General features: G+C 41.3%; 1 protein-coding gene across 4 annotated transcripts in view; it reads right to left on the reverse strand.

The window, feature by feature from the left end:
* Positions 1–24,426, reverse strand: part of BMPR1A (bone morphogenetic protein receptor type 1A) — a 140,033-nt gene that overhangs the window by 33,509 nt on the left and 82,098 nt on the right. For all 4 annotated transcript variants that reach the window (XM_023648646.2, XM_070230012.1, XM_070230007.1 and 1 more), the window contains one exon: positions 6,219–6,434. In XM_023648646.2, coding sequence (XP_023504414.1) covers positions 6,219–6,285 — 67 coding nt within the window. In that variant the 5' untranslated portion in view covers positions 6,286–6,434. The remainder of the gene's footprint in view (positions 1–6,218; positions 6,435–24,426) is intronic.

Genomic DNA, 24,426 nt, shown 5'->3' on the forward strand with positions numbered 1-24,426 from the left:
CTGGTCCTCCCAAGTCTTTTGACTCAACCTCCAAAAGATATCTCCATTTTTTCCATTTTTCTCCGACTCCACTGCTACTAGGGGGGCCCATCATAGCAAGTCACTTGCAAGATAAGAATCTATACGCTAATCTCCCTACTTCTGTGTTTGGCCCCTCCAATCCATTTCCCACACAGCAGCCAAACTTATCTCATAAACATAAATCTGATCCTGTCACTCCCCTGCTTAAAACCAATTAATGTCTTCACATGCACTCAGAAGAAAAGCCAACCTCCGGCCTCCTGCTTGCCCACCAAGGTCCAGCAGGATTTGGACTCTGTGCACCTCTTCAGCATCAACTCCCCTCCATCAGGCTCAGGGGTACACTGGTCTTCTGTCAGTTCCCAGAACATGCTCATCTCTTTCTACCCACAAGTCTTGTGTTTACAAAGCATAAAATTAGAAGGCCTGGGGTAGGCTAGACTATAGGTTATAGTTCAAAACAAACACACACAAAAAAATATTTAATAGCTCACGTGCTCAAGTATAACAACTCAGAAAAACACATAAATATACAAAAATACAGAGACAAGTGGCTGAAAGCTGCAAGTGACTATATATAGGGACATTTACACCATGCTCCTTTGTTATTAATGGCAATGCTTGGCATCAGTGATTTTACTAGATTTTTATTCCTGGCTAAATAATTTTTCCTACTTTTCCAGTAATCTATTGGCTTCCTTTGTATAAAGCAGAGGAACTCCCCGTCCCTCATCCTGAGGAAAGAACGTCTACAATGGGAATCAGAAAGCAAAACGTAGGAGAATTGGGGAGATCAATGGGATATCGTTGCACATAGGCAGGAATCAGTAATGTAGTTTTCCTTCTCTGTATGCTATAGAGCAGTGGCTACTGAAGGCTGTTTCTAAGTCTGCCTTCCTGTGAAGAGGAGTTCACACAGTACTTATCCTCTTTCTTCATCATCGAATACGGGCGTGCTGGACATCAGTAATTTCCCTTTTAGCCACACACTGCTGGATCATGAAGAGGTGCATCTGGACCTGATGGAGAAGGCTACAGGCTACCCAGAAGTCCTGGATTAGTGGCTGAACGCACTCAGTGGATGAAACTCTGGGTTCCGTCTCCCTTTGAGGAGGAACTGAACATTTCACATCGACAGGAGCACTTTTGGTACATGCATGTGAGAAAGGGTATGCATGATGTCAGGGAGGCAACTGTGGCACCCTGCAACAGATACTGTTAATGGTGTTCTCCCCTTTACCTTGCTGACAACACACATATTTTTTAAGTCTTTGCCTCTCCTCCATGTGATCCAAGGAAGCATAGCCATACCCTGAGTGGAGACAACTGTTTGTCTAATCCAACAATTTTTGTTCCACTCCCCTTGCCACTGTTTACACAAGAGCTTATAATAAATTCTAGCCAATAAAACTAGAAGGAAGTATGTTGGTGGGAAGAGGGGCAGGGGACGTGGCTGCGGAAAGATTTCTTTACCAATTAAAGAGAGACAAGAGAGACATCCATCTCTCTTCTTCCACTGAATGTTGTCAACTCGAAGTTGCCACATCTGCCTGTGATGTCTGGCCCCTCAGCAGCCACACTGTGGCAGTGAGGTGAGTTAACCTAAGGCTAAACTGATATGTGAAGGACAGCACAGTTGAAAGAGAGAAAGAACTTGATGAGCCAACGAACTAATTAACTGGAGTCCCCCCACCTTCAGACTTCTTGTTGCATGAAATTACATTTTCCTTATTGTTTAAGCTATTTTGAATTTTTTTTTCCCTTATAGCTGAAAACATCTTAACTGAGAGAAGACATAAATCTGTTCCAGATCCTTTTAGTTGCCCAATGGATATTATTTTCCCTATCTTCCTAGCTAACCAAACTCTGATTTTGTATGGGGGGGAAATGTGCCCAGCCCTGACCAATAGATTTAGATTAATGTAAGCCAGTTGTGACAATCCCCGTCTCCTTGTTTCCTAGGGGCCCCAGCAACTGTTTGTTTACCCAATAAAATAAGATATAATTTGCTGGCAGGGAGTTAGTTTCTAGGGGTACTTTTGCAGGTGAAATTAACTTTAATAATATACATATAGTTGTTTCTTCAGTAAATTTTTTTCAGATGATTTCATTTTTATATCTATTTTTTGAGTTCATAATAGTTTTACATCATTGTGAAATTTCAGTTGTACTTTACTTCTTCTCTGTCACCACACAAGTGCCCCCCTTAAACCCCCTGTGCTCACCCCCCACCCCCCTTCCCCTGGTAACCCCTGAACTGTTCTCTTTGTCCATGTGTTTGTTTATCTTCCACACATGAGTGAAATCATCTGGTGTTTGTCTTTCTCAGTCTGGCTTATTTTGCTACGCATAATTCCCTCCAGATCCATCCACGTTGTCACAAATAGGATGATTTCATCTTTTTTTATGGCTGAGTAGTATTCCATCATATATACACATATACCACATCTTCTTTATCCAGTCATCAGTCGATGGGCACTTGGATTGTTCCATGTCTTGGCTATTGTGAATAGTGCTGCAGTGAACATGGGGGTGCATATGTTACTTTGGATTTTGCTTTCAAATAGTTTGGGTAGATACCCAGTAGTGGGATAGCTGCATCATATGCTATTCCTATTTTTAGTTTTTTGAGGAATCTTCATACCGTTTTCCATAGTGGCTGCACCAGTTTGCATTCCCACCAGCAGTATTATGAGGGTTCCCTTCTCTCCACACCCTCTCCAACATTTGTTATTTTTCATCTTAGAGATTACAGCCATTTTAACAGGTGTTAGCTGGTATCTTAGTGTAGTTTTGATTTGCATTTCCCTGATGATTAGTGATGGTGAACATCTTTTCATGTGTTTATTGGCCATCTGTGTACCTTCTTTGGAAAAATGTCTGTTCATCTCCTCTGCCCAGTGTTTGATGGGGTTGTTTGTTTTTTTGTTGTTGAGTTGTGTGAGTTCTTTGTATATTATGGAGATTAACCCCTTGTCAGATATATGATTTGCAAATATTTTTTCCCAATTGGTGGGTTGTCTTGTTGTTTTGATCCTAGTTTCTTTTGCCTGGCAGAAGCTCTTTAGTTTGATGAAGCCTCACTTATTTTTCCTTTTGTTTCCTTTGTTGCTAGATAGACTATTCTTGGCTGAAAGTTTTTGTCCTTCACAGATTTGAATATGTCATTCCAGTCTCTCCTAGTCTGTAAGGTTTCTGCAGAGAAAGCTGCCGCAAGTCTGATAGGGGTTCCTTTGTAGGTTATTTTTAGGTTCCTTTGTAGGCCTTGCTGCCCTTAGTATTTTTTCGCTGTCATTCACTTTTGCCAGTTTCACTACTATATGCCTTGCAGTAGGTCTTTTTACGTTGACATATTTAGGAGATCTGATAGCCTCTTCCACATGGATTTCCATCTCCCTCCCCAGGTTTGGGAAGTTCTCTGCTATTGTTTCTTTGAACCAGCTTTCTGCTCCATTCTCCTTCTCTTCTCCCTCTGGAATACCGATAATTCTTATGTTGCATTTCCTCATTGAGTCAGATATTTCTTGGACACTTTCTTCATTTCTTTTTAGTCTTACTTCTCTCTCCTCCTCTGTCTGGAGCCTTTCAACATGTCTATCTTCAATTATGCTGATAAGCTCCTCTATGATGTCCACTCAAGTGTTCAGGGAATCCCTATTTTGTTTTATCTCTTCGATTGTGTCTTTCATTTCCAATATTTCTGATTGCTTCTTCTTTATAGTTTCAATCTCTTTTGTGAAGTAGCTCCTGAACTCATTGAATTGTTTCTCTACATTCTCTTTTAATTTGTTGAGTTTTGATGATGGCTATTTTGAATTTTCTGTCATTTAGATTACATATTTCTGTCTTCAGGACTGATTTCTGGGTACTTGTCATTTCCTCTCTGGTCTGGAGATTTAACATAATTTGTGATACTGTTAGAAGGCGTGCCTCTGTTTTTGCACACTGTGATATTATTTGGACACAGTTACCACCTATCGCCACTGGATGAGGGTCAAGAGCTGCGTATCCTGAGCCCTCTGCGATCCGTGGAGATCCCAGGCACCACAGCAGGTGCTGGGCAGGGGTGGGAGGGGCGCTTTCTCCTCCCTGCTCTCAGGGTTTTCTCACTCTGCCCTTGCTATCTGCTTTCCTGCGGTGCCAGCTTGATGAGAATCACCCCCAACCCTGCCCCAATTAGCTTTCATCTTGGTAGGGGCTTTCCCCTAGTCACTCCCCCAACTTTTGCTTTCTTAATATAAGGTCCAGTTGAGGCCAGTGCTGACCCCTTCTCCACCTTTCCTTCCTCCATGCAGATAATAGCCACTTTGTAATTATGATTGAAAAGCCAAGGAAATTACAGAGATGTCAACCTTGACTCAACTAACGAATGAACACCAGCAAACATCTACCATCTATGTCAAAAATAAATCTTTAAGTCACTGTTGGTTGGGTAACCAGTTACTTAAAGCAAAAATCTATTTCTAAACCTTGTGACCAAGTCAAAAACGGAGACTAAATATCTATCAGATGTTAAGATCAGATGACTCATTCTTCTGTTCCAACTTGAGTAGCTTCATCTCAGTATAAAGCACTTAAATCTATATCATAACATTTGATGCTTAAAAAATTCCTGTTTATATCTAGGATAAGTGTTATTATTTCTCTTTTATAATAAGGAATCCAAGATACAGAGAAATTTACATTCCCGAGACACAATTCAAGATAAAGTTGCAGCTAAAGTCAAAGTTATTTCCACTAACACTATTCCGCAATCCTTCTTAGCAATCTCTAAGAAACCACATTTTTTCTATAATTGTTTTAGTTCTTCAACAGCAAATATTTTTATCTTATCACTTGAAGCAACTATCAAACTAATCCTTTTTGAATGGAAATGTAACAAACTTTGCTCTTTATCAGAGAAATATAACATCTTACTAAGACTTTTCACTTATGCCTGATAACTAACTACTAATTTATCTCATCTAATAAAAGTCTATTATAGAATAATTTGAATCTGGGCGGAGAATGAGAATTTTGTATCACATTGCCTCTGTGTGATCTATAGAGATTTTTAAAAATATTAATACTAAATAGCGATTACCTGGGAGTGGGTAGCAAATATAAAAGTTACTACTAATTCAACTCATCTTCAAAACTATGACAGCTTTGGCTGATGCTGATCAACAAGGCATATAACAACAGATGGAAGGTGTTTTACTAAATAATGTGGTGTTTCACTAAAAAAGTGGCTTTTGCAGGAGGGCTCTGTGCTCTGAGCATGGTCATAATAAAGGTATTATACCTAAGACAAAACACAAAGAAGCTACAGAGTTCACTGTTACGTTTACTCTTTAAAACAAAAATGTCAAAAGATTTATGCTGTTAACCATATCTCTTGTTAGTAGATATTACTCCATATCATTGTGAACAAAACGTTATGAGAGAGCAATCTGTAAAGTCATAAACTTAAGGGAATGAAGATGTCCAATAAATTCTATCTAAAATTCTTTTGCAAAATACCACTCTCTCTTCAGTTTAAGATATTGTCCCAATTAAACCATACAGGAGAAAGTTTATGAGGAATCCAGCCCATCTGATCCTAAGGGTCATCACAATAACTTCCTGTTTGGGAGTTCCCAGCTGTGAACACACAACAGTAAAACTATGAGCTTGGTCATAAATAAAACTTTGAGTCCTCTATGAAGAAATTTTAGTACTCAGCACACAAAAGTGCCATTTATCTTTCTGAAGTCTTTTAAGGACAATAAAATGATTTTTAAAAATTATTTACATATATTCCTTATTTAAGTATTTTAAAGGAGAAAAATTTTAAAACACAGTCTAGAGTACCTAGAGTACCTATTACCCCGTGTCTTAGGCTCTGGGGTGAGGTACCCTATTTCATACTTGATCTCGTTTAACCCTCACGAGACCTGATGTTGCACGTCACAAGGCCAGTGTTATGAATAAGACAATAGGTTCAGAGACTGAGATTTCACAAATACTTGAAAACGTTTCTATCACATCAAGTTCAAAAATTATTTGCCATGTGTTTGTTCTCTGGCTCTTTACTTAAAAGCTACGCTGGGCATACTGGGCCTCGTGGTTCAAAAAGGGACACGAGCCGAAAGAGGAGTTGCAAGAATGAGTGCTTTTTTATATACAGAAATAAACTACTAGAAAAGATAAGACTGCTGAAATGAACAGTGATTTACCTTGAACATGAGAAATGATGAACAGATAGGCTCCCAATAATCTGATGTAAATAGATAGCTGAGTCATTGTTATTCTAACGTTTCCTGTACACTGTCACCTTAATACCTGGTCTTGTTATGTCACTAATTTAAATGGCTTTTATTCCACGAGATTTCCTTGTAAAAGGTCTCAATCGCTTGACAATGACTTCAACTTCCACTGCTTTCTCCTGATTCCTGAAAGACAAAAAATATTAAAAAGGTAATGAACATAACTGAATTCTGGAAAGTTCTCAAAATCTGAGGAAAACAAATGCCCAAATATACATTTAAACAATGAAATATATTTAAAGATTAAACCCATCTTTGTTTAAAAAAAAACAAAAAACGGCACTGTAATTCAAAAGTTCAAAGTAATTCAGGAATAGCTGCCACCTCTCCCGCCCTTAAATTATCCACGTGTAAAACAAGATAAGTACACTAAATAATCTCTATAGTCTTTTCTGGCTGCTCTAAAATAATTGAGTTATTTTGTTACTATCAAGAAAATTTCTAAATATATTAAGAATAAGGCAGGAAAAGTTGAATATAAAATGCTAAGCTATTCGTCAACAATCTTTCAATATCTGGTAGATGTGATAAAAACACCTTGCATCTTTTTAATAAATAATTTGTTCTATAGATAAAAGAGAAAGCCTACCTAGAAAATCACACACATTTAAATTCAGTGTGCTTTATCATTAAAGCAAAAACAATAGAATTGTATCTAAAATAAAATTATTTTCCTAAAATATTGCAAATATGACTTCATTAGGATAAAATGGAGCTTTTAATATGGATGACATGAAACATACCCTCTCCAGTTAAGGTGTGGCAATTATAAAATAGTTAAATAGGTAACAGAAAAAAAGGCTAGTCGGTACAAAGCTGAATATAATTCTGTTTATCCTCCCTTCAAATTGCCATTTATTCATTTATGACACAATTACCCCTGGCATGATTTCTACCATACATAACCCGAGCTTTCTACTTTACCTAGCTAACAGTTTTTCACTTTAACAAGTTCTCCAAAGGCACTTATAGTATTGAGGACATGATGTTTTCAGTGAGATGTCATTTGTATTATGCACATTAAATATGGCTTAGTTCTAAAATCTCTGCAATTTCTCACTTCTCTACTATAAAATTAAATTGCTTCCTATCTACATAATGCTGAGAGAATAAGACACAAAGTCTACAATAATTACAGAATAAAATCTGTAACGTGACTTACCCGCATTTCTTGGGAGACTCACTTCCTGCAATGAAACAGCTGTGATCCTAGGAATACCTGTTACAGGCTTCTAATTCTAAAGAAGTTCCCAGTCTATTTCCGACCCTGGTCTCCCTCCTTGTTTCTATCCGCCTGTGTTCAGCAGCCCCACCAGGCTTACACTCCACCAGTCCACATCATCTCACTGACGCCCCTCCTCACTCCTCCGGACCTGCCTCCCCCTCCTCCACCTGCTGTCACAGAGAAAAGTCACACATCTCTCCAGTCACCTGGGCCGAAAAAACATGGCATCATGTGTGCCTCCCTTACCAGCTCTCGCCCCTCTCTAGACTTTTCACTAATTCATTCATTCACTCACTTATTCACCAATAGCATTTTTTGAGTACATATTACACATCAGCGAAAGGTGCTAGAAATACGAATACGAGTATGACAGTTCCTGCTTCAAGGAGCTCACAGCCTTGGGCAGGAAACTGACCGCTGTGACTGGTTCCATTGTACAGCCACCGTTTCTTCACTGATTTATTGAAAGCTAGTATTTTGTCTTGTCTCATCAGAGTCACAACCAAGGCACCCTGCAGAGCAGTCGATGCTACTCTCAAAGCACCTGCCACACTCATAGTCCCATTTGGTGGAAAAAGAATATGTCTGATTCCTTCCACGTAACCATCTGTGACTCTGCTACCCTGGGCACAAGTTCAAATCCTGATCTGCCTTACATAAGTAACCTAACCTCTCTGGATGAGTCTCCTCATCTGTAACTGGAATTATATTATTAACTCACAATTATTTTGAGAACTAACCGAGATAATAGCTGATACACCTTCACCTCTAGCTATGTACCCGCAACATTATAAATGCTTTGAATATATTAATTTATCTAATCATCACAACCACCCTATAAGATAGGTACAATTATTTTAATTTTACAGATCAGGAAACCGAGGCAAGCAGAGTTTAAAGAATTTATCAAAGATCATACAGCTGGTCAGTGGTAGAACTATAAGTCTAATCAAGAAGACTTGATTCCAGAGTCCACGTGTTAAGTGCTACCCCACACGGTCCCGCTGGGTACTTTATGTACCCTATATAATGCAAACTATACATTATAAAGTATTTAGGAGAGTCTGGACATAGTAAGTGCTCAATAAAAGTTCCCCCCCATACATGTTTATCACACACTTGCCAACCTGGCACAGGAAGTAACAGGTGCTATCCACGACAATCCCATCTGAGAGAAATTTTTATAGACTAAAACACCTACGGTAACTTGTATGGAGGACAGCTACCAGCCAAGGAAAGGCTAAAGGTAAAACGGCTTCAAGTGCCTCATTTGTAACCTAACAATGGAAACCCCTAATCTTTAAAAGAAAAATGTTAGGTTTTAGCTGACCACAAGTGCAATGCGCATCAGCGCTTATGACAATTGCTAGGCATGAAGGCAATTTTATCAAACATTGATAGAGGCACACTGCTATAATCAAAGAGTAACCATCTGACTTGATTCCCCCTGCTCAGGCCTCTTAAACATGATAGAAAAGAATGACAGGAATGCAGAGGATAGAGAAATGCCTACACTGGAGATACATCTGAAAGAACCAGAGGTCTTTGCTCACAGGGTATCAAACGAACAAAGTGTGAACGAACGCACCTTTGTCACGGACATGACAGGTATGATGGAAATGAGCCCAGACTGATTAAATGATTCACCAGCTTCCTTCCAACCCCGAAGTCCTGTGTAAACAGTGTTCTTGCCATTGAATATTAATTGATTTCCTAAATATGTATTAAGTGCTTTTTATATGCATGATTCTGCATTAGAGAATAAAGTGGTGAGAGCAAAAAAGACCCAGCCTTTATGGAGTTCACAATTACTAAACAAGACAAGTAAGATATTCAGGCATCAAACAAAACAACACAAATGATATGTCATGATAAGTAACTGATGAACTTACTTGAGGTAAATGCAAAGAAAGAAAAGTACTGGGCCCTGGAGGGACGTGGGGTAATGACTTAATTTAATCTAGACGGAGAAGGGAAGCAATGCTGAAAAGTGACGTTTAAGTTGAGATCTGAAGACTAAGAGTGAGCCTGGCAAAGAAGGCGGGGTCGGGGGGAGTTCTAGGCACAAGGCACAGCCTGTGCAAAGATCTTGAAGCAGAGAAGAGCAAAGAAAGAACAGTGTTTCCGAAATGTTGAGAATAAGGGGTGGTGTTTTGGGAGATGAGGTTGAAGAGAGAGAAAAGACAAGGACCAGGTCCGGTAAGACCGTGTGAAGAGCTGTGGGTTTAAATCTAAGCGGAATGGGAAGGTGATTATCTGGTTTCTATGTAATGGGCTTGAGAGGGGAAAAGCGGAAGCAAACAGAGCAGTAAGAGGGCTGCTGCAGGAGTTTAGGAGGGTCGGCGGTGGTTACGACTAGGGACGTGGTGGTGCAGGGGACGGACTCCACACACACTTCACAGACTCAGTAGGGGCTGGTCAGGGACTAGACGTGGGCTGAGGGAGTGAGGGGTCAAAGAAGATCCCTACATTTCTGGCAGGAGCAACAAGTGAAATGGGGACAAGTGGATTTTCAAAGTAGTGAAGAGGCAAGATCAAGGGTTCAATTTTAGACATTTGAGAATACCCAAAGGGAATGTCTGATAGGCATTTGGTTCTGAAGCTGAAAGGAAACATTTGGGACTGAAGATATAAATCTGTTATGTCAACAGCATAGAGACATTTAAAGCTATGGCTCTGTGTGAGATGGCCTTCTAACATTGAAAAGTGAAGATGGTCCCAGAACACCAAAGTCCATTTAAAAATTGGATTAATAAAAGCATTAATACCACATATATTTATTTGGCATTCACTGATAAAGTAAGTTCACGATCCAGGACCCGTGATGTGCAATTCAATGTAGTGTAATATATTACCACAGCTGGAATATAAACTACTATTCACAAGTGGTCTTTTTTCACAGTTAAATAAAAACCTACCAAAAGGCCATTGTGGTGGACTTAACGACTGGACTAAATGACTCACTTCTAACAAATAAAAGAAGAAGAAAACAACAGAGTGTGACTTCTGAGACTAGATCACAAAAGGCACTTTGGATTCTGCCTTGCTCTGTCTTGAAACACTCACTCGGAGGGAAGCTCGCTGCCAGGTCCCAAGGACGCTCCAACAGCCATACAGAGAGGCCCACGCGGTGGGGAACCGCGCCTCCTGCCACCAGCCATGCGGGCGAGCCACCCCGGATACTCCAGCAGCTGTACAGAGAGGCCCATGCGGTGGGGACGCGCCTCCTGCCACCAGCCATGCCGGGGAGCCACCCTGGACACGGACCCGTCAGCCCCGGGGAAGCTTTCAGGGGAGGGCAGCTCCACAGACACCCCACCCACAGTTCATGAGACTCTAAATTATAACCATCCTGGTAGCCACCTGACCCTCAGAAAAGGTATGAGATAATAAATGTTGGTTGTTTTAAGCTGCTAAGTTTCGGGGTAATTTGTTGGGCGGCAATAGATAACATTTACTGCTATAACGGTCATTATGAAAAATTTGCAGAAATAAAATATGCCCAATCACTGTAAGTTACTGCACAATCAACCAAAAGAAAGAGTCTGGAAAGCACAGTCAAGGCCGAGTACAACAAGAAAAGTATAAGGAAAAGAGTCACAATGCCCAAAGAACTGGATAACATAACTAACGTCTTTCTTTCAAAGGGGTAACCAAAAGCATGCTCTTTGTTGTTACATTGTCTCAAGAAGAAGCTCATTTTTTGTGGGGGAAAAATTGTCCCCAGCCCCACACTCTACACTGTCACATTCGCCCTTTGAAACGACGGAGTCCATGAAGCTGACCCCAGTTCTGTGTTCCAGGTAAAGGAACTTTTCATCCAACAGCCTGGCGAACTTAAGAGCCTGAACTCTGATGTCAGCCCGCTGGCTTCAAGCAGCAGCCGCAGGATTAACCTGCTATGTGACTTGGGGAGTCACTCAGGCCGGCCAGGTCTCAGTTCCCGCAGCACAAAACAGGGATAATGTCACTAACCCAGACGAGTCAGGACCTCACAACTCAGGATTAAACAGTCAATAAATAATAAACGTCAGTTGTTTTTGTTATTAATAATATACATACTGATGACTGTCTCTTTACTTGTCCCGTCGTATTAACCGTTTCTATAATCATGATATAGCAAAACAGTAACTTTATTTTGCAACGATTCTTGAAACTGAGTACTTTATAATTCTAATATCTGAAAATAAAGAATATTTTTAAGAGACTCCTAGAATATGTCATCAGAATTTTTATGTTAAAATTTAAAATATCTAATCTTGCAATTATTAAAGATGTAAGAAAAAGCAGAGATTTGAAATGATGCCTGATCAAAATTTTAAAATGATGCTGGTGTTTAAAGCTATTATTAACTAGTTCAAATAGGCATGCAAATAAATTCACCTTCCTTTGCTATATACTCAGATTGGTGCAGCTTCTTCTTCTGGAAAATAACACTAAGGCAAAATGACTCAATAAAATACAAATAATTTCTTTTTAAATAAAAAATCTGAAACCTTCACAAACAGCAAGAAAGCTGAACCAATAGTTCAATCAGAATGAAAAAACAGGAAAAGGCTGAAGTCAGCTGGAAAAACAGACTAAAGTCATTCTTTCCTCTTCCCGTTAAGCCCCCCGCCCTTAATTTTTACTTTCTAGTAGCGAGGTTTGGAATTCTCAGCGGGCTGGCCAGCTGCCGACGCCACAGAGGAGTAAGGAGAGAGCCGGCCAGGCCTCCGCGGCAGCCCAGGCGCCGGGCCTGACAAGCTTTCTGAGAAGCTCTGGACTCACTCGCAGACTCTCTGGCTCCACAGCCATTGTTTGCGCGGCTGCTTCGTCCTTATCCAGGGCTGGGATTAGCATAAGAAGATTGTCTTTTCCCTTAACAAGCAACCCATCCATTCCTTCTCCATTTCTAACCTCCGCCCCCGTCAGTCCCTAAGCTAATACAGACACAGAGAGCGGAGCAACGCCACTCACGGTCATTTCTCTATCAGTGTGGAAAACAATCTCGCCCAAATCTAAACACGAACCCTTCAGAAAATAACATGCCTAAATAAACAGTTTTGTGAGTGTATCTGTGGTAATGCACAGGAATCTCACCAAAAAGCCTGCCTTGGAGTCCCTGCTGGGAGAATTGGGACGAAGGGTAGAGACATTCATAATCAGGTCTTTTGGAAAGCGTGAAAAAAGAGCAAAGAAAACCAACCATCTAGCTAAATTCTGACCTCCCACAGGGATGGGGAGCTCCGCTTATAAAGACATTTCTAACTGCCATGTCTTCATCACCTTGAGGTCACTAATTTCATCACTGTCCCCGAAACTACTTTCTGACTAGATTTTACCTTGGCCCAATGTTCAACTATTCATTCAAAAATTTATTCAAAATTATTTATTCACTTTTCTTCTGTGCCAAGATACTATTCTCCCCAACACAAGTATAACTTCTTCCAGGAAGAGAGAGGCAAGGCAAACTAGTAAGGCTTTATCTATACGGTTGATGCATTCATATGTTTTATACCCCTCACTCGGGCCTCAGTAGTAGATGCACAATAAATGTTTCTTGGTTTATGAAGTATTTTAAAAAAACAGGAGATAACCTATTTTCAAAACACCACTCAACTTTGTACTACAAATTCCCTAACCTAGTTTCTCCAAAGCCTTTTTGCTTAATTGTATTAAACGAAAAAACCCTCACCAATAATTAGTCCTAGATTACGCTACGCTGTACAACATCTTTGGCACGTCTACGCTCAGAAGAGATTCTTAACACCAGCTGTTAACTGAGGGGGGGTCTGGGTGTTACTCTTCTGTCTCTCCTCTGGAATAGGCACAAACGACCAAAAAACAGGTGAAGTGCATCAGTGGTTGCAGAAACGCCTAGGAGGGAACAGAGTTCATCATCCCTATACACGTATTCGGGCAATGGGAAACAATACTGTGTTTCTGTACAGTATTTTTATAGAGATAAAACCAGTGTAACGTGGTAGTGAACAGCTCAGGGCCTAGCACAAGGCAGACGTAGGTCTTCTGTGCAGATTAAATGAGAGAAGCTCATATACGGCATTTAATGGCAACTATATGTTAGCATACCACCACCTTCAAAATTTGCAAGTGAGTTTTACATGCATCACACCAGCTGTATGACCCTCACGGTAAATCAAGTACTCCTTCTTTTACAGAGAAAAGACAGCTTCAGGGAGCTCCAACAACTTGCTGAATTTCATTTAGCGGGTAACTTGAAGGACAAACTAAAACCCACGTCTTGTAACCCCGAGCGCAGTGTTCTATCCATTAAGTTACACGAATAAGTACATCGAGAGGGAAACAGGAAGTCATTTTTTACTGAGCCACGTACGATTTTATTTGATCTTCACAACTCTGCAAGGAAAACGAGAAGCTCAGCAAAGTCAAGAAATTTGCCCAAGTTCACACAACCAGTAAGTGGCAAGTCTGCTGCTGACAAAGCCCAAATCCCGTCATTACTGAACGGTCAGGAAGTGCACAGCAGGTAGCGAGAAAAAACAGAAGTTTCTATGCCCCTTATTACACTATTGCTCTTCAGAAAGATAAATAAATAAATAAAATAAAAACTCTGCTTTGTGAGGCTGAGCTGGGACACTGCTAACAACACGTCTTTTACCAGCTGGCTCCCTGATAGCTTTGCCAACAGGGGAATGAGAGAAAGCTGGAGGAGGGGAGGAGGGGAGGAGGGACTCCCTTCCTCCTGATCTTGTTTGCTATTCCTGTCAGTCACTTGAATAACATCCTCTGCCCCGGCAGTAGCAGGAGGTTCCCGTTTCCAGCTACCTTCCACACCCTCAGAAGCAGTCCCACGGCCCCGTTCAGACCTGGTGGTTCCTGCACCTCAGGGTCTGAGTGCAACTCCTCAGGACCCGGCTCTGTGCCCCCTCCAAAGGGCCTGGGCACTCTCTCCAGGCTCCCAGGTTCTGAAACCTCAGCTTCTCAGCGGTGCTATCTGCTTCCCACAATCACTATTTCTGCTGAATCCCAGTGTTCCCTTAGCTTTTTCAATCCTCTAACACCTGTGTAGTCAATTCCCTACACCAAATTCTCTCTGTTCAAATAACCAGCGTGGTTTGAGCTTTCCTGACTGGGCCCGAATCGATACAAACACAAATACTTTCAGAAAATACATCTCAGAGAGTAACAGACTGACTACACACACACCACACACACATTTTTGTATGTATTCACCTCACCACAGAGGAAACAATGGTATGTCTAACATTTCCTAAATGCTTATACAGTGTGTTAAAATATATATTCAGAGCGTCTTCTAAGATATCCTGACTTGAGGAATGAATTCTTCTAGACTCAGCATATTTCAATTTCACTCTTTCTCACCACAAATTTTAACCTATCAAAGCTGGTTGGACTTTCTATTCTAACCTATGTGACCCAAGTCTCAAAATACTTGGAAGAGTACCAACATTCGGCTATCAGAACAAATTTCTCTTTTCCTTAAGCAATACAAGACTTTTTTTTTTTTTTTAGGAAGGTTATCCCTGAGCTAACTGCTGCCAATCCTCCTCTTTTTGCTGAGGAAGACTGGCCCTGAGCTAACATCCATGCCCATCTTCCTCCACTTTATATGTGGGACGCCTACCACAGCATGGCGTGCCAAGCGCTGCCATGTCCACACCCGGGATCCGAATTGGTGAACCCCAGGCTGCCAAAGTGGAACGTGTGCACTGAACTGCTGCGCCACCGGGCCGGCCCCGAGCAATACAACACTTAATCAAAGACTTTCTGGGTTAACTCAGTAAATCTCTGTGGCCAAAAGTTTAATTCAAATGCTAAACCAATCTTTAAGGAGAATATATCTAAATTCTAGAACTAAAAAAAAAATCAAAGCATAACTTCAAAAATAACAAAAAACAAACCTATATTCCACTCAGGAAACCAAATCAAAATGTATCTGTATTTATGCCCTTGATTTGAAAGAACACCCTTTCAAAAACAGTCAGAATTTTTGCAAGTCTGTCCCTCTCTAAGGAGATCTGGAAATACGTAGGTGGCTCCTTCACTGGAACCAGGACTGGAGTGTGACAGGACATGCAGTGCAGGGAGAAAACAGAAAATGCAATGTAACGTGCAGGGACAATCCCTCAGAACAAAGAATTGTCTCGACCAGATGCCGATGGTGCTCTCCTTGGTGAGAAACACTGACTCTCGACTAGAATGACTGACTATCAGATCCCGTCATGATCTGAAGGCTCCGCTGTGGTAGCAGATGTTCAAGCAGCAAGAGCATTAGGCCTCTAAAAGGAAAAATTATCTTGATCAAACTAATGTCTGAACATAATTCTACTTTTACTTTACTTTTCTTTCTTCTCACTTGACCACTTTAAAAATGAATCATGTTCTTGCTGTGTTAATCACAGCGCTTGCACAACGCAAAAGCAATTTAAAAATCAACCACTTCTCTCCACTTTTTCTTGACTTGCAATTTCTTAAAAGTTCAGAGCACACAGGTTTCCCTGAAGCTCCAGGAGTAGAGGTTCTGTGCCAGGCTAAGCCACTCAGCATGCCCTATCCTCTGCCACAACGGAAAATTCAGGGGTGAGCTGTCTAATACAGTCTCAAGACCTTGGCTGGGCCTGCAGAAACAAAGTCACTCTTTCAGATTGAATATGAATAAGAAAACAGCAGCCCAAGAGGCTGCTGGCAGCAATGCTGGGAGCAGGAGGGGAACCAGAAGGGAGAGCCCCATCAACGAGCTGCTCAAGCTACCTTCCTGAAGCCTGAATTACTTACGGACTTTTCAGTTATAACAGCCAATAAATTCCCTTTATTTTTTAGGTCAGAGAGTCAGGTTTTCTGTTACAACAAAAACATTCAGCTGATAGGAAGATTAAAGGGAAAGGCACACTTGAGTATTCTGGGTTAGAGTAGTATAAAATTAGTAATTCTGAATAAAGCCAAATATCTTAGGAAAGACACTTGATAAGACATATGCAAAAAAACCACAGGCTGGTATAAAAAAGAGTTACTTTCAAGATAGCTCAAATAGTATAAAACTTTACTTAGTAATGCGACCAGCTGCTATATGCTTTATTACTCCTGTCTTTCTCTTCTTACCCCCAAAATCTGCTAGACTTTCAGTCTTTCTCATCTCAGCTAACAGCCTCTCTACTCTTCTGGTTTCCCAGGCCTAAAATCTTGGTGTCATTCTTGAGCACTCCTTCCTTCCTTCTTGTATTCCACAGCCTATCTGTTAGCAAATCCTATTGGTTCTACCTTCAAAATATACCCCGAACCTAGGCACTTCTCACTACCTCCACTGCTCTCTCTCTGGTCCAAGAAACTAATATCTCTTGCCGGGATTACCGCAATGGCCTCCTAACTGGTCTTCTTGCCTCTTCACTGGCCCACCCATGATACCTGCTCAACAGCCTCAAAGCAGTGTGATAAAAAGCACATGAGATCAAAGGGAACAAAAGAAAAAACAAACAAGTGGGAGCTCGTCAGACTAAAGACCTTCTGCAAGGCAAAAGAAACTAGGATCAAAACAAAGAGACAACTCACCAACTGGGAGAAAATACTTGCAAATCATATATCTGACAAGGGGTTAATCTCCATAATACATAAGGAACTCACACAACTGAACAATAAAAAAACAAACAGCCTGATCAAAAAATAGGCAGAGGAGATGAACACACATTTTTCCAAAGATACACAGATATGGCCAACAAACACAAGAAAAGATGTTCAACATCACTAATCATCAGGGAAACACAAATCAAAACTACACTAAGATACCACCTAGCACCCACTAAAGTGGCTATAATCACTAAGACTGAAAATAACGAATGTTGGAGAGGGTGTGGAGAGAAGGGAACCCTCCTACACTGCTGGTGGGAATGCAAGCTGGTGCAGCCACTATGGAAAACAGTATGGAGATTCCTCAAAAAACTAAAAATAGAACTGCCATACGACCCAGCTACCCCATTACTGGGTATCTACCCAAACAACTTGAAATCAACGATCCACAGTAACATATGCACCCCTGTGTTCATTGCAGCACTATTCACAATAGCCAAGACATGGAAGCAACCCAAGTGCCCATCCACCGATGACTGGATAAAGAAGATGTGGTATATATACACAGTGGAATACTACTCAGCCAGAAAAAAGACAAATTCATCCCATTTGCAGCAACATGGAAGGACCTGGAGGGAATTATGCTAAATGAAATAAGCCAGACTGAGAAAGACAAACACCAGATAATTTCACTCATATGTGGAATGTGAACAAACACACGGACAAAGAAAACAGTTCAGTGGTTACCAGGGGTAGGGGGGTGGGGGGTGGGCACAGGGGGTGAAGGGGAGCACCTTTGTGGTAACAGTCAAGAAACAATGTACAACTGAAATCTCACATTGATGTAAACTATTATGAACTGAATAAAAAGAAAGAAAGAAAGAAAAAAAGCATGTGAGATCACACCCCGCCTCTGTTCAAAACCCTCCAGTGGCTCCCGACTCAGAGCACAGGCTTAAGTCCACAATGCCTACAAGGCTCCAACTCCTGCCCGGCAGCCGCACCAGCCTCCTAGTTCCTTACCCGCATGCGTGGCCTGCTACAGGGCCTTTGCATCTGCAGGTCCCTCCGCCTCTGCCATTCCTCCCCAAGACGCCTGTATGACTTGCCACCTCACCTCTTCCGAGAGCTCACTCAGTTACCCCTTATAGACGGTGTTCTCACTCACCCTATCTAAAACTGTCATCCCATCCCCATCCCTGGCACTCCTATCCTTCTTCCATGATTTTTTTTTTCTTTTTTAGCGCTTGTCATCCTGTAACTTGATAAATAATTTATTATTTATTTTGTTTACTGCCTGCCACCTGCTCCAGAATGTATGCTCCATAAGGGCAGGGGTGTCAGTCTGTTTTTTCACTCTGTATTTCTAGCACTTAGAACGGTGCTTGGCACACAGTTTATTTACTAAATAAATATTTGCTGAGGGGATGACTGAATATGGCAGAAGGAATTAAAACATCACGCCAATTCCTTTTACTTTCATATACAAGAGAGACTTTCCCAAAAGGGCTGTGCTGTCGATAAACCATTCCACTGCCTTATCTCCACATGACTGAAATGATACAGAAACCACACCACTTCCTTCTGTAACTACGAGCCCTCAGTTGTGTCAAGATCCAGTGAGGAAAATTTTCCACTGTTTTTGCTGCATATACTCAAGTTTGACATATAAATTAAAAGATCTTAAGAAAGGCTTGTATAAGTAAACATCATTTCCCAAGATCTAAAATACTGCTTAAGGCAAACAATGGCTCGGTGTTCTACTCTGACAGTACCTCGTAGTTACAGCAAGTTAAGTAATTGTGGAAATAGTCGCAGACAAAAAGAAAATACAGTCCTTTCCTTGGTGCAAACAATGTGGTCTGACAAAGGGAGCTTCAAAGCACCACCTACACTCAACCACAATCTTGCACTCAGCAGACCAGCCAGCATTCAGAGGTAATATTCATATTTAAATTGTAAGTCACCAAAGGCCCTGAATAAGACGAGAGAGTGTTAAAATCAGATTGTTAGAAACTCCTCTCTGACAAGCATGAAGCACAATCTACAGGAGACGAAACCTTGCAAACCTGTAGGTCTAAGAGCGAAGCCCTCTAGATCACACATCCCGGCTTCTGCAGGCGAAGCACGTGGGAACGCAGGGAGAGCTCACCTCCTTGTGAATGAAACATCCACGCTTCACTCTCTTTCCTCCGTCAGCACATCTCTTCAGACTCAGATGTGCTGGTGTAGAGGGTTTCCATGAAGTTCTGTGGCATGGGATGGACTGCGCATTCCCTTGTCCTTTCTTTCTTTTTAGTATCACTCTTTCAGCCCTGAGACATCCAGTTTAGCTACTTATCAACTGATATTCTTATGTTACCGAAAGGATGGTAAGGAACGTAGTCTTAGAGTCAGGAGACCTGAGATTCTGTTCAAATGCTGCCTTAACTGGCTAGCCCAATCTTGGCCAACTCACTTTTCTCTCTGGGCCTTAGTTTCCTCATCTGTAAAATAAACGACAGCATGAAGTCTTCCCCTCTCACATCCTCTGAGTCCATGAACTACACTCCCTGACACAGTGCTTCCAAGACTTCACCTATCACTTAGGTGCTGAGTAACGCAGGGCAAATCCCACTGACACCCGCCTGCTCTCTCCAAGGGAACCACTACTCTGAATGCGGTGTTTAACACTCTCGTCCTTATATGCTCTTACCACATGTAGTACGTATCCCAAACAATACATAGCACTGCTTTGCACATTGTTAAATTTTCTATGGATGTATAAAAATTGTATTGTTCTATATGCGTCTTTTTATAATGTGCTTATTTTTCATTCAACGTTCTAAGTTATTTCCATGGTAGATACATATAGTTACTTTTAATTCATTTTCTCTGTTACATAGTGCTCCATCCTATGAATATCTTACAGCTGTATTTATCCATTCTCCTGTTGAGGGACCTTTTAGGTTGTTTCCGTATTTTGGCATTACAAGCAACTGCTGCAATAAAACTTGAAAAGATGCTTTTGTCACTGTTGTCTGAGCAAAAATCTGTAGTACAGATTCACAGAAGTGGGATTCTGGGTCTAATGATAGTTTTGGTAGATATGTTGGCAATCCTCATTGGGATTTTCCACGTCCAAACGCACAATACTGAAAAACGATAATTTTTAAATACTCTTGAAGGACAAAGAGTAAACTTTCATACATGGAAAGATATACTGCACTACGTATAGAAAGCCTCAATATCATGTATGTCAATTCATCCCAAGTTAATTATAAATTTAATGATACTCTTTATCACTTTAAAGTTCCCTTCTGGGGCTGGCCCGGTGGCATAGTGGTTAAGTTGGCACGCTCCGCTTCGTGGCCCGGGGTTTGCAGGTTTGGATCCTGAGTGTGGACCTAGCACCGCTTGTCAAGCCATGCTGTGGTGGCATCCTACATAAAAAAGAGGAAGACTGGCACAGATGTTAGCTTGGCAACAATCTTCCTCAAGCAAAAAGAGGAAGACTGGGGGCCACCCTGGTGGTGCGGCAGTAAAGTTTGCACATTCTGCTTAGGCGGCCCGGGGTTTACCGGTTCAGATCCGGGTTGCAGACCTATGCACTGCTTGTCAAGCCATGCTGTGACAGGCGTCTCATATATAGAGGAAGATGGGCACGCATGTTAGCTCAGGGCTAATCTTCCTCAAAAAAAAAAAAAAGATTGGCAACAGATGTTAGCTTAGGACCAATCTTCCTCACACACACACAAAAATTCCCTTCTATTCTTAGCTTGCCAAGAGTTTTCATCATAAATGGCGTTGAATTTCATCAAGTGCTTTTTCTCCATCTATTGACATGATCACATTTTCTTCCTTCAATGTGTTAATACATAAATTAACTAGTAATAATCCATATTAAGAGCTTTCTTAAAGAGTAAACCATTTGTGGTAGTTTCTAAATATGTCCATAAATTCTTTCATATCCTTCTTTTCAAGAGGGGGAACCTAATAACCTTGAGTGTGGGCTAGACTGAGTAACTCCCTTCTAACAGAAGAACGTGGAAGTGACACAGTAGGACTTGTGAGGCTAGGTCTTAAAGGGCAACACAGCTTTCTCCCGGCTCTTTCTTGGATCATGCACTCTGGGGAAAGCCAGCCACCATGGTGTGAGGACATTCAAGCAGTCTGTGGAGAAGCCCAGGGTGAGCACTGAGGCCTCTGCCAACAGCCGTGAGAGTGCACCATCTTGGAAGTGGGTCCTCCCGACGTCAAGCCTTAGAGAAAGCAGCCCCTGCTGACAGCCTAACTACAATCTCACGAGAGATCCCGAGCCAGAACCACTCAGTCAACTGCTCCTGAATTTCTGTAAATTAGCTTAAGTTTTTGTTGTTTTAAGTCCTTCAGTTTTGGGATAAACTGTTATACAGCAATAATTAACACACTATCCTTGTATTCCCGGGATAAATTCAATTTTGTCATTATTGAATGATAAATAGTTTGGTCTCTGTCCCTGGTTTCTGGGAGGGAACCTCTAAATTCTTGGAATCTCCTGGGTAACAGGAGCGTCTTTGTTATTCACGAGCCTCATGGGTCATACCTGAGTTTATGCTAAGGGATGACCCAGGATGGAGTCTGGTCACCTGAAGACCAACCATGTGATTAGAGGGCTGGGGCTCAGAGCCAGCCAGAACTTCAGTGAGAGGATACGGCTGAAGACTGAGTTCAAATACATGACCAATTATTCAATCACGCCTACATAATGGAGCCCCAATAAAAACTCTGTACGCCCTGCTCAGATGAGCTGCCTGGCTAGTGAACGTATCTATGTGTTGGCAGGACGACGCACCCTGATTCTAGGGGGAGAGGGCACGGAAGCTCCGTATTTGGAACCCTCCCAGGCCTCACCCTATGTGTCTCTCACTCTGTCTCTTTTTTTTTTTGCTGAGAAAGATTAGCCCTGACGTAACGTCTGTTGCCAATTTTTTTTTTTTTTAAATCTCCCCAAAGCCACAGCACATAGCTGTATATTCTAGCTGTAAGTCCTTCTAGTTCTTCTATGTCAACCACCACCACCACAACATGGCTACTGACAGACGAGTGGTGTGGTCTTGTGCCCGGGAACCGAACCTGGGCTGCCCAAGCAGAGCACGCTGAACTTTACCCAGCAGGCCCTCAGGACTGGCTCACCCTATGTGTCTCTTTTATTTGGATGGTCTCAGTCTTATCCTTTATAATGAAACTACCATTGTAAGTATACCACTTTCTTGAGTTCTATGAGTAATTTTAGTGAACTGTCAAATCTGAGGGGGCTGTGGGAATCCTCCTGGATTTGCAGTCAGTGAGCCAGAAGCGCAGTGCCCTAGGGACCCCCAAACGGGCGACTGGCGTCTGAAGTAAGGGCAGTCTTGTTGGGGACTATGCCCTTAAACCTGTGGAGAGTGACGCTAACTCTGGGTCCCTTGTGTCAGAACTGTACTGCAGTAATGTAGACACGATTTTGTTTAAATACACCACTGCTAATATTTTGTTAGGTTTTGCATCTATGTTCATAAGTAAGACTGACCTATAATTTTTTCTCCTATCATCTATATCTGGCTTTGGTATCAAGGTTATACTAGCCACACAGAATAAGCTGAGGCACTTTCCTTATTTTGCTATTTTCTGGAATAGTCTGTGGAAATGCAGACATATCTACCACTTGAGTAGGTTGACAGAACTCGCTGTTAAAATCATTTGTGCCAAAGGCTCATCTGTAAGACTATGGGATGGAGCCGATCTTCCTACAAATTAAATCTCTCTAATAATTACAGAAATATCCAAGTTTCCTATTAAGTCAGAGGCGATTTTATTAAGTTACATTTTTTACAAAATTGTTTTATTTAAACTGTAAAATTTATCAGCATAAAGTTATTTGAGGTATTCTTTTATTTAAAAAAAAACCTCGTCTATATCTGAAGTTATGTCCCCCTTTACATTTCCAGTACTATTTGTGCTTTCCAGGTTTTTCTTGATCAACTGTTTATATGGTTTATTTTATCAGCCTTTTCAAGAAATCAACTTTGTTTTGTTAATCCTCTCCACTGTACCTTAAAAAAATTTTTTCCATTAATTTCAAGTCCCAGTTCTTATCACTGATCACTCTAGACACTTGGATGTTTCTCTCCGTGCCTCAGTCTTCTCATCTGTAAAGTGAGAGTGATCTCAGTACCCACCTCTCGGGGTTGACAATCCCTGTAAAGCGGGACACGGGTTTGGGACACAGTGAGTGCTCCACAAGTGTTACCTTTTATCGTTATCATCCAGTTTACTGGAATTTATTCTGTTGTTCTTTTCCTACCTTAAATTAGATGCTTAGCTTATTTTTTAAATTTTTTAATATGAGCACATAAGGCTACAATGTGTCACACAAGTTTTAATATGTTCTAATTTTCTTTATTGTTTAGTTCTAGATGTTTTCTGATTTACAGTATCATTTTATTTTTGACCTGTGGGATTTGCAGAAGTAGGTTTTTAAACTTCTAAACGTGGGTTTGTATATACTGTTTGTTATTCATTTTTAACTTAAGTGCTTTTGTTGACGGAAAATATGGTTGATATGATTATTTAGAACGTCTTAGAAGTTGCTGGACAGTCTAGTAAATGGTCACTTTTAATAAAATGCTAACTTCTAAAACCAAACCTAACTTCCAAAACCAAATGACCCTGTCATGCTCTCTGCTTAAAAATCTATGAATATTCTCATTGCATAGGACGGAATTAACAGGACATAAAGGACTGTTATGATGTGGCTCTGCTGGGCTTTCTAGCACCATCCTCCCCACTCCACACCCTTACACTGCTCCAGCCATCCTGAGACCAGGTGGCTCCTCTCTGGACAGGCATTCCCTCCCAGACCTTCCTTTCTCTGCACATCCTCTGTGCACTTCCTTAGAGTTTTCACCAGGTTAACCATAATTCATTCTTGCAGACTTGATCCATGAGTCTCCTCTGTAAGCAATCCCTGATCCCTACTCATCAGGGAGAGCGAGGTGTCCCACCGGCACTTCTAGTGTACTCAGAACATGCACCTAGGGGATTCACAGCTCCTGACGAACATTCATTCAAAACCCATTTATTAATTACTTGGGACATGCTCCACACTGGTGACATCACAGTAAACGAACAGAAATGATGCCTCCTTTTTTTTTTTTTTTTTAAGATTTTATTTTTTCCTTTTTCTCCCCAAAGCCCCCCAATACATAGCTGTATATTCTTCGTTGTGGGTCCTTCTAGTTGTAGCATGTGGGACGCTGCCTCAGCGTGGTTTGATGAGCAGTGCCATGTCCGCGCCCAGGATTCGAACCAACGAAACACTGGGACGCCTGCAGCGGAGTGCACAGA

Source organism: Equus caballus, chromosome 1 (assembly GCF_041296265.1).
Source record: "Equus caballus isolate H_3958 breed thoroughbred chromosome 1, TB-T2T, whole genome shotgun sequence".
Taxonomy (NCBI): domain Eukaryota; kingdom Metazoa; phylum Chordata; class Mammalia; order Perissodactyla; family Equidae; genus Equus; species Equus caballus.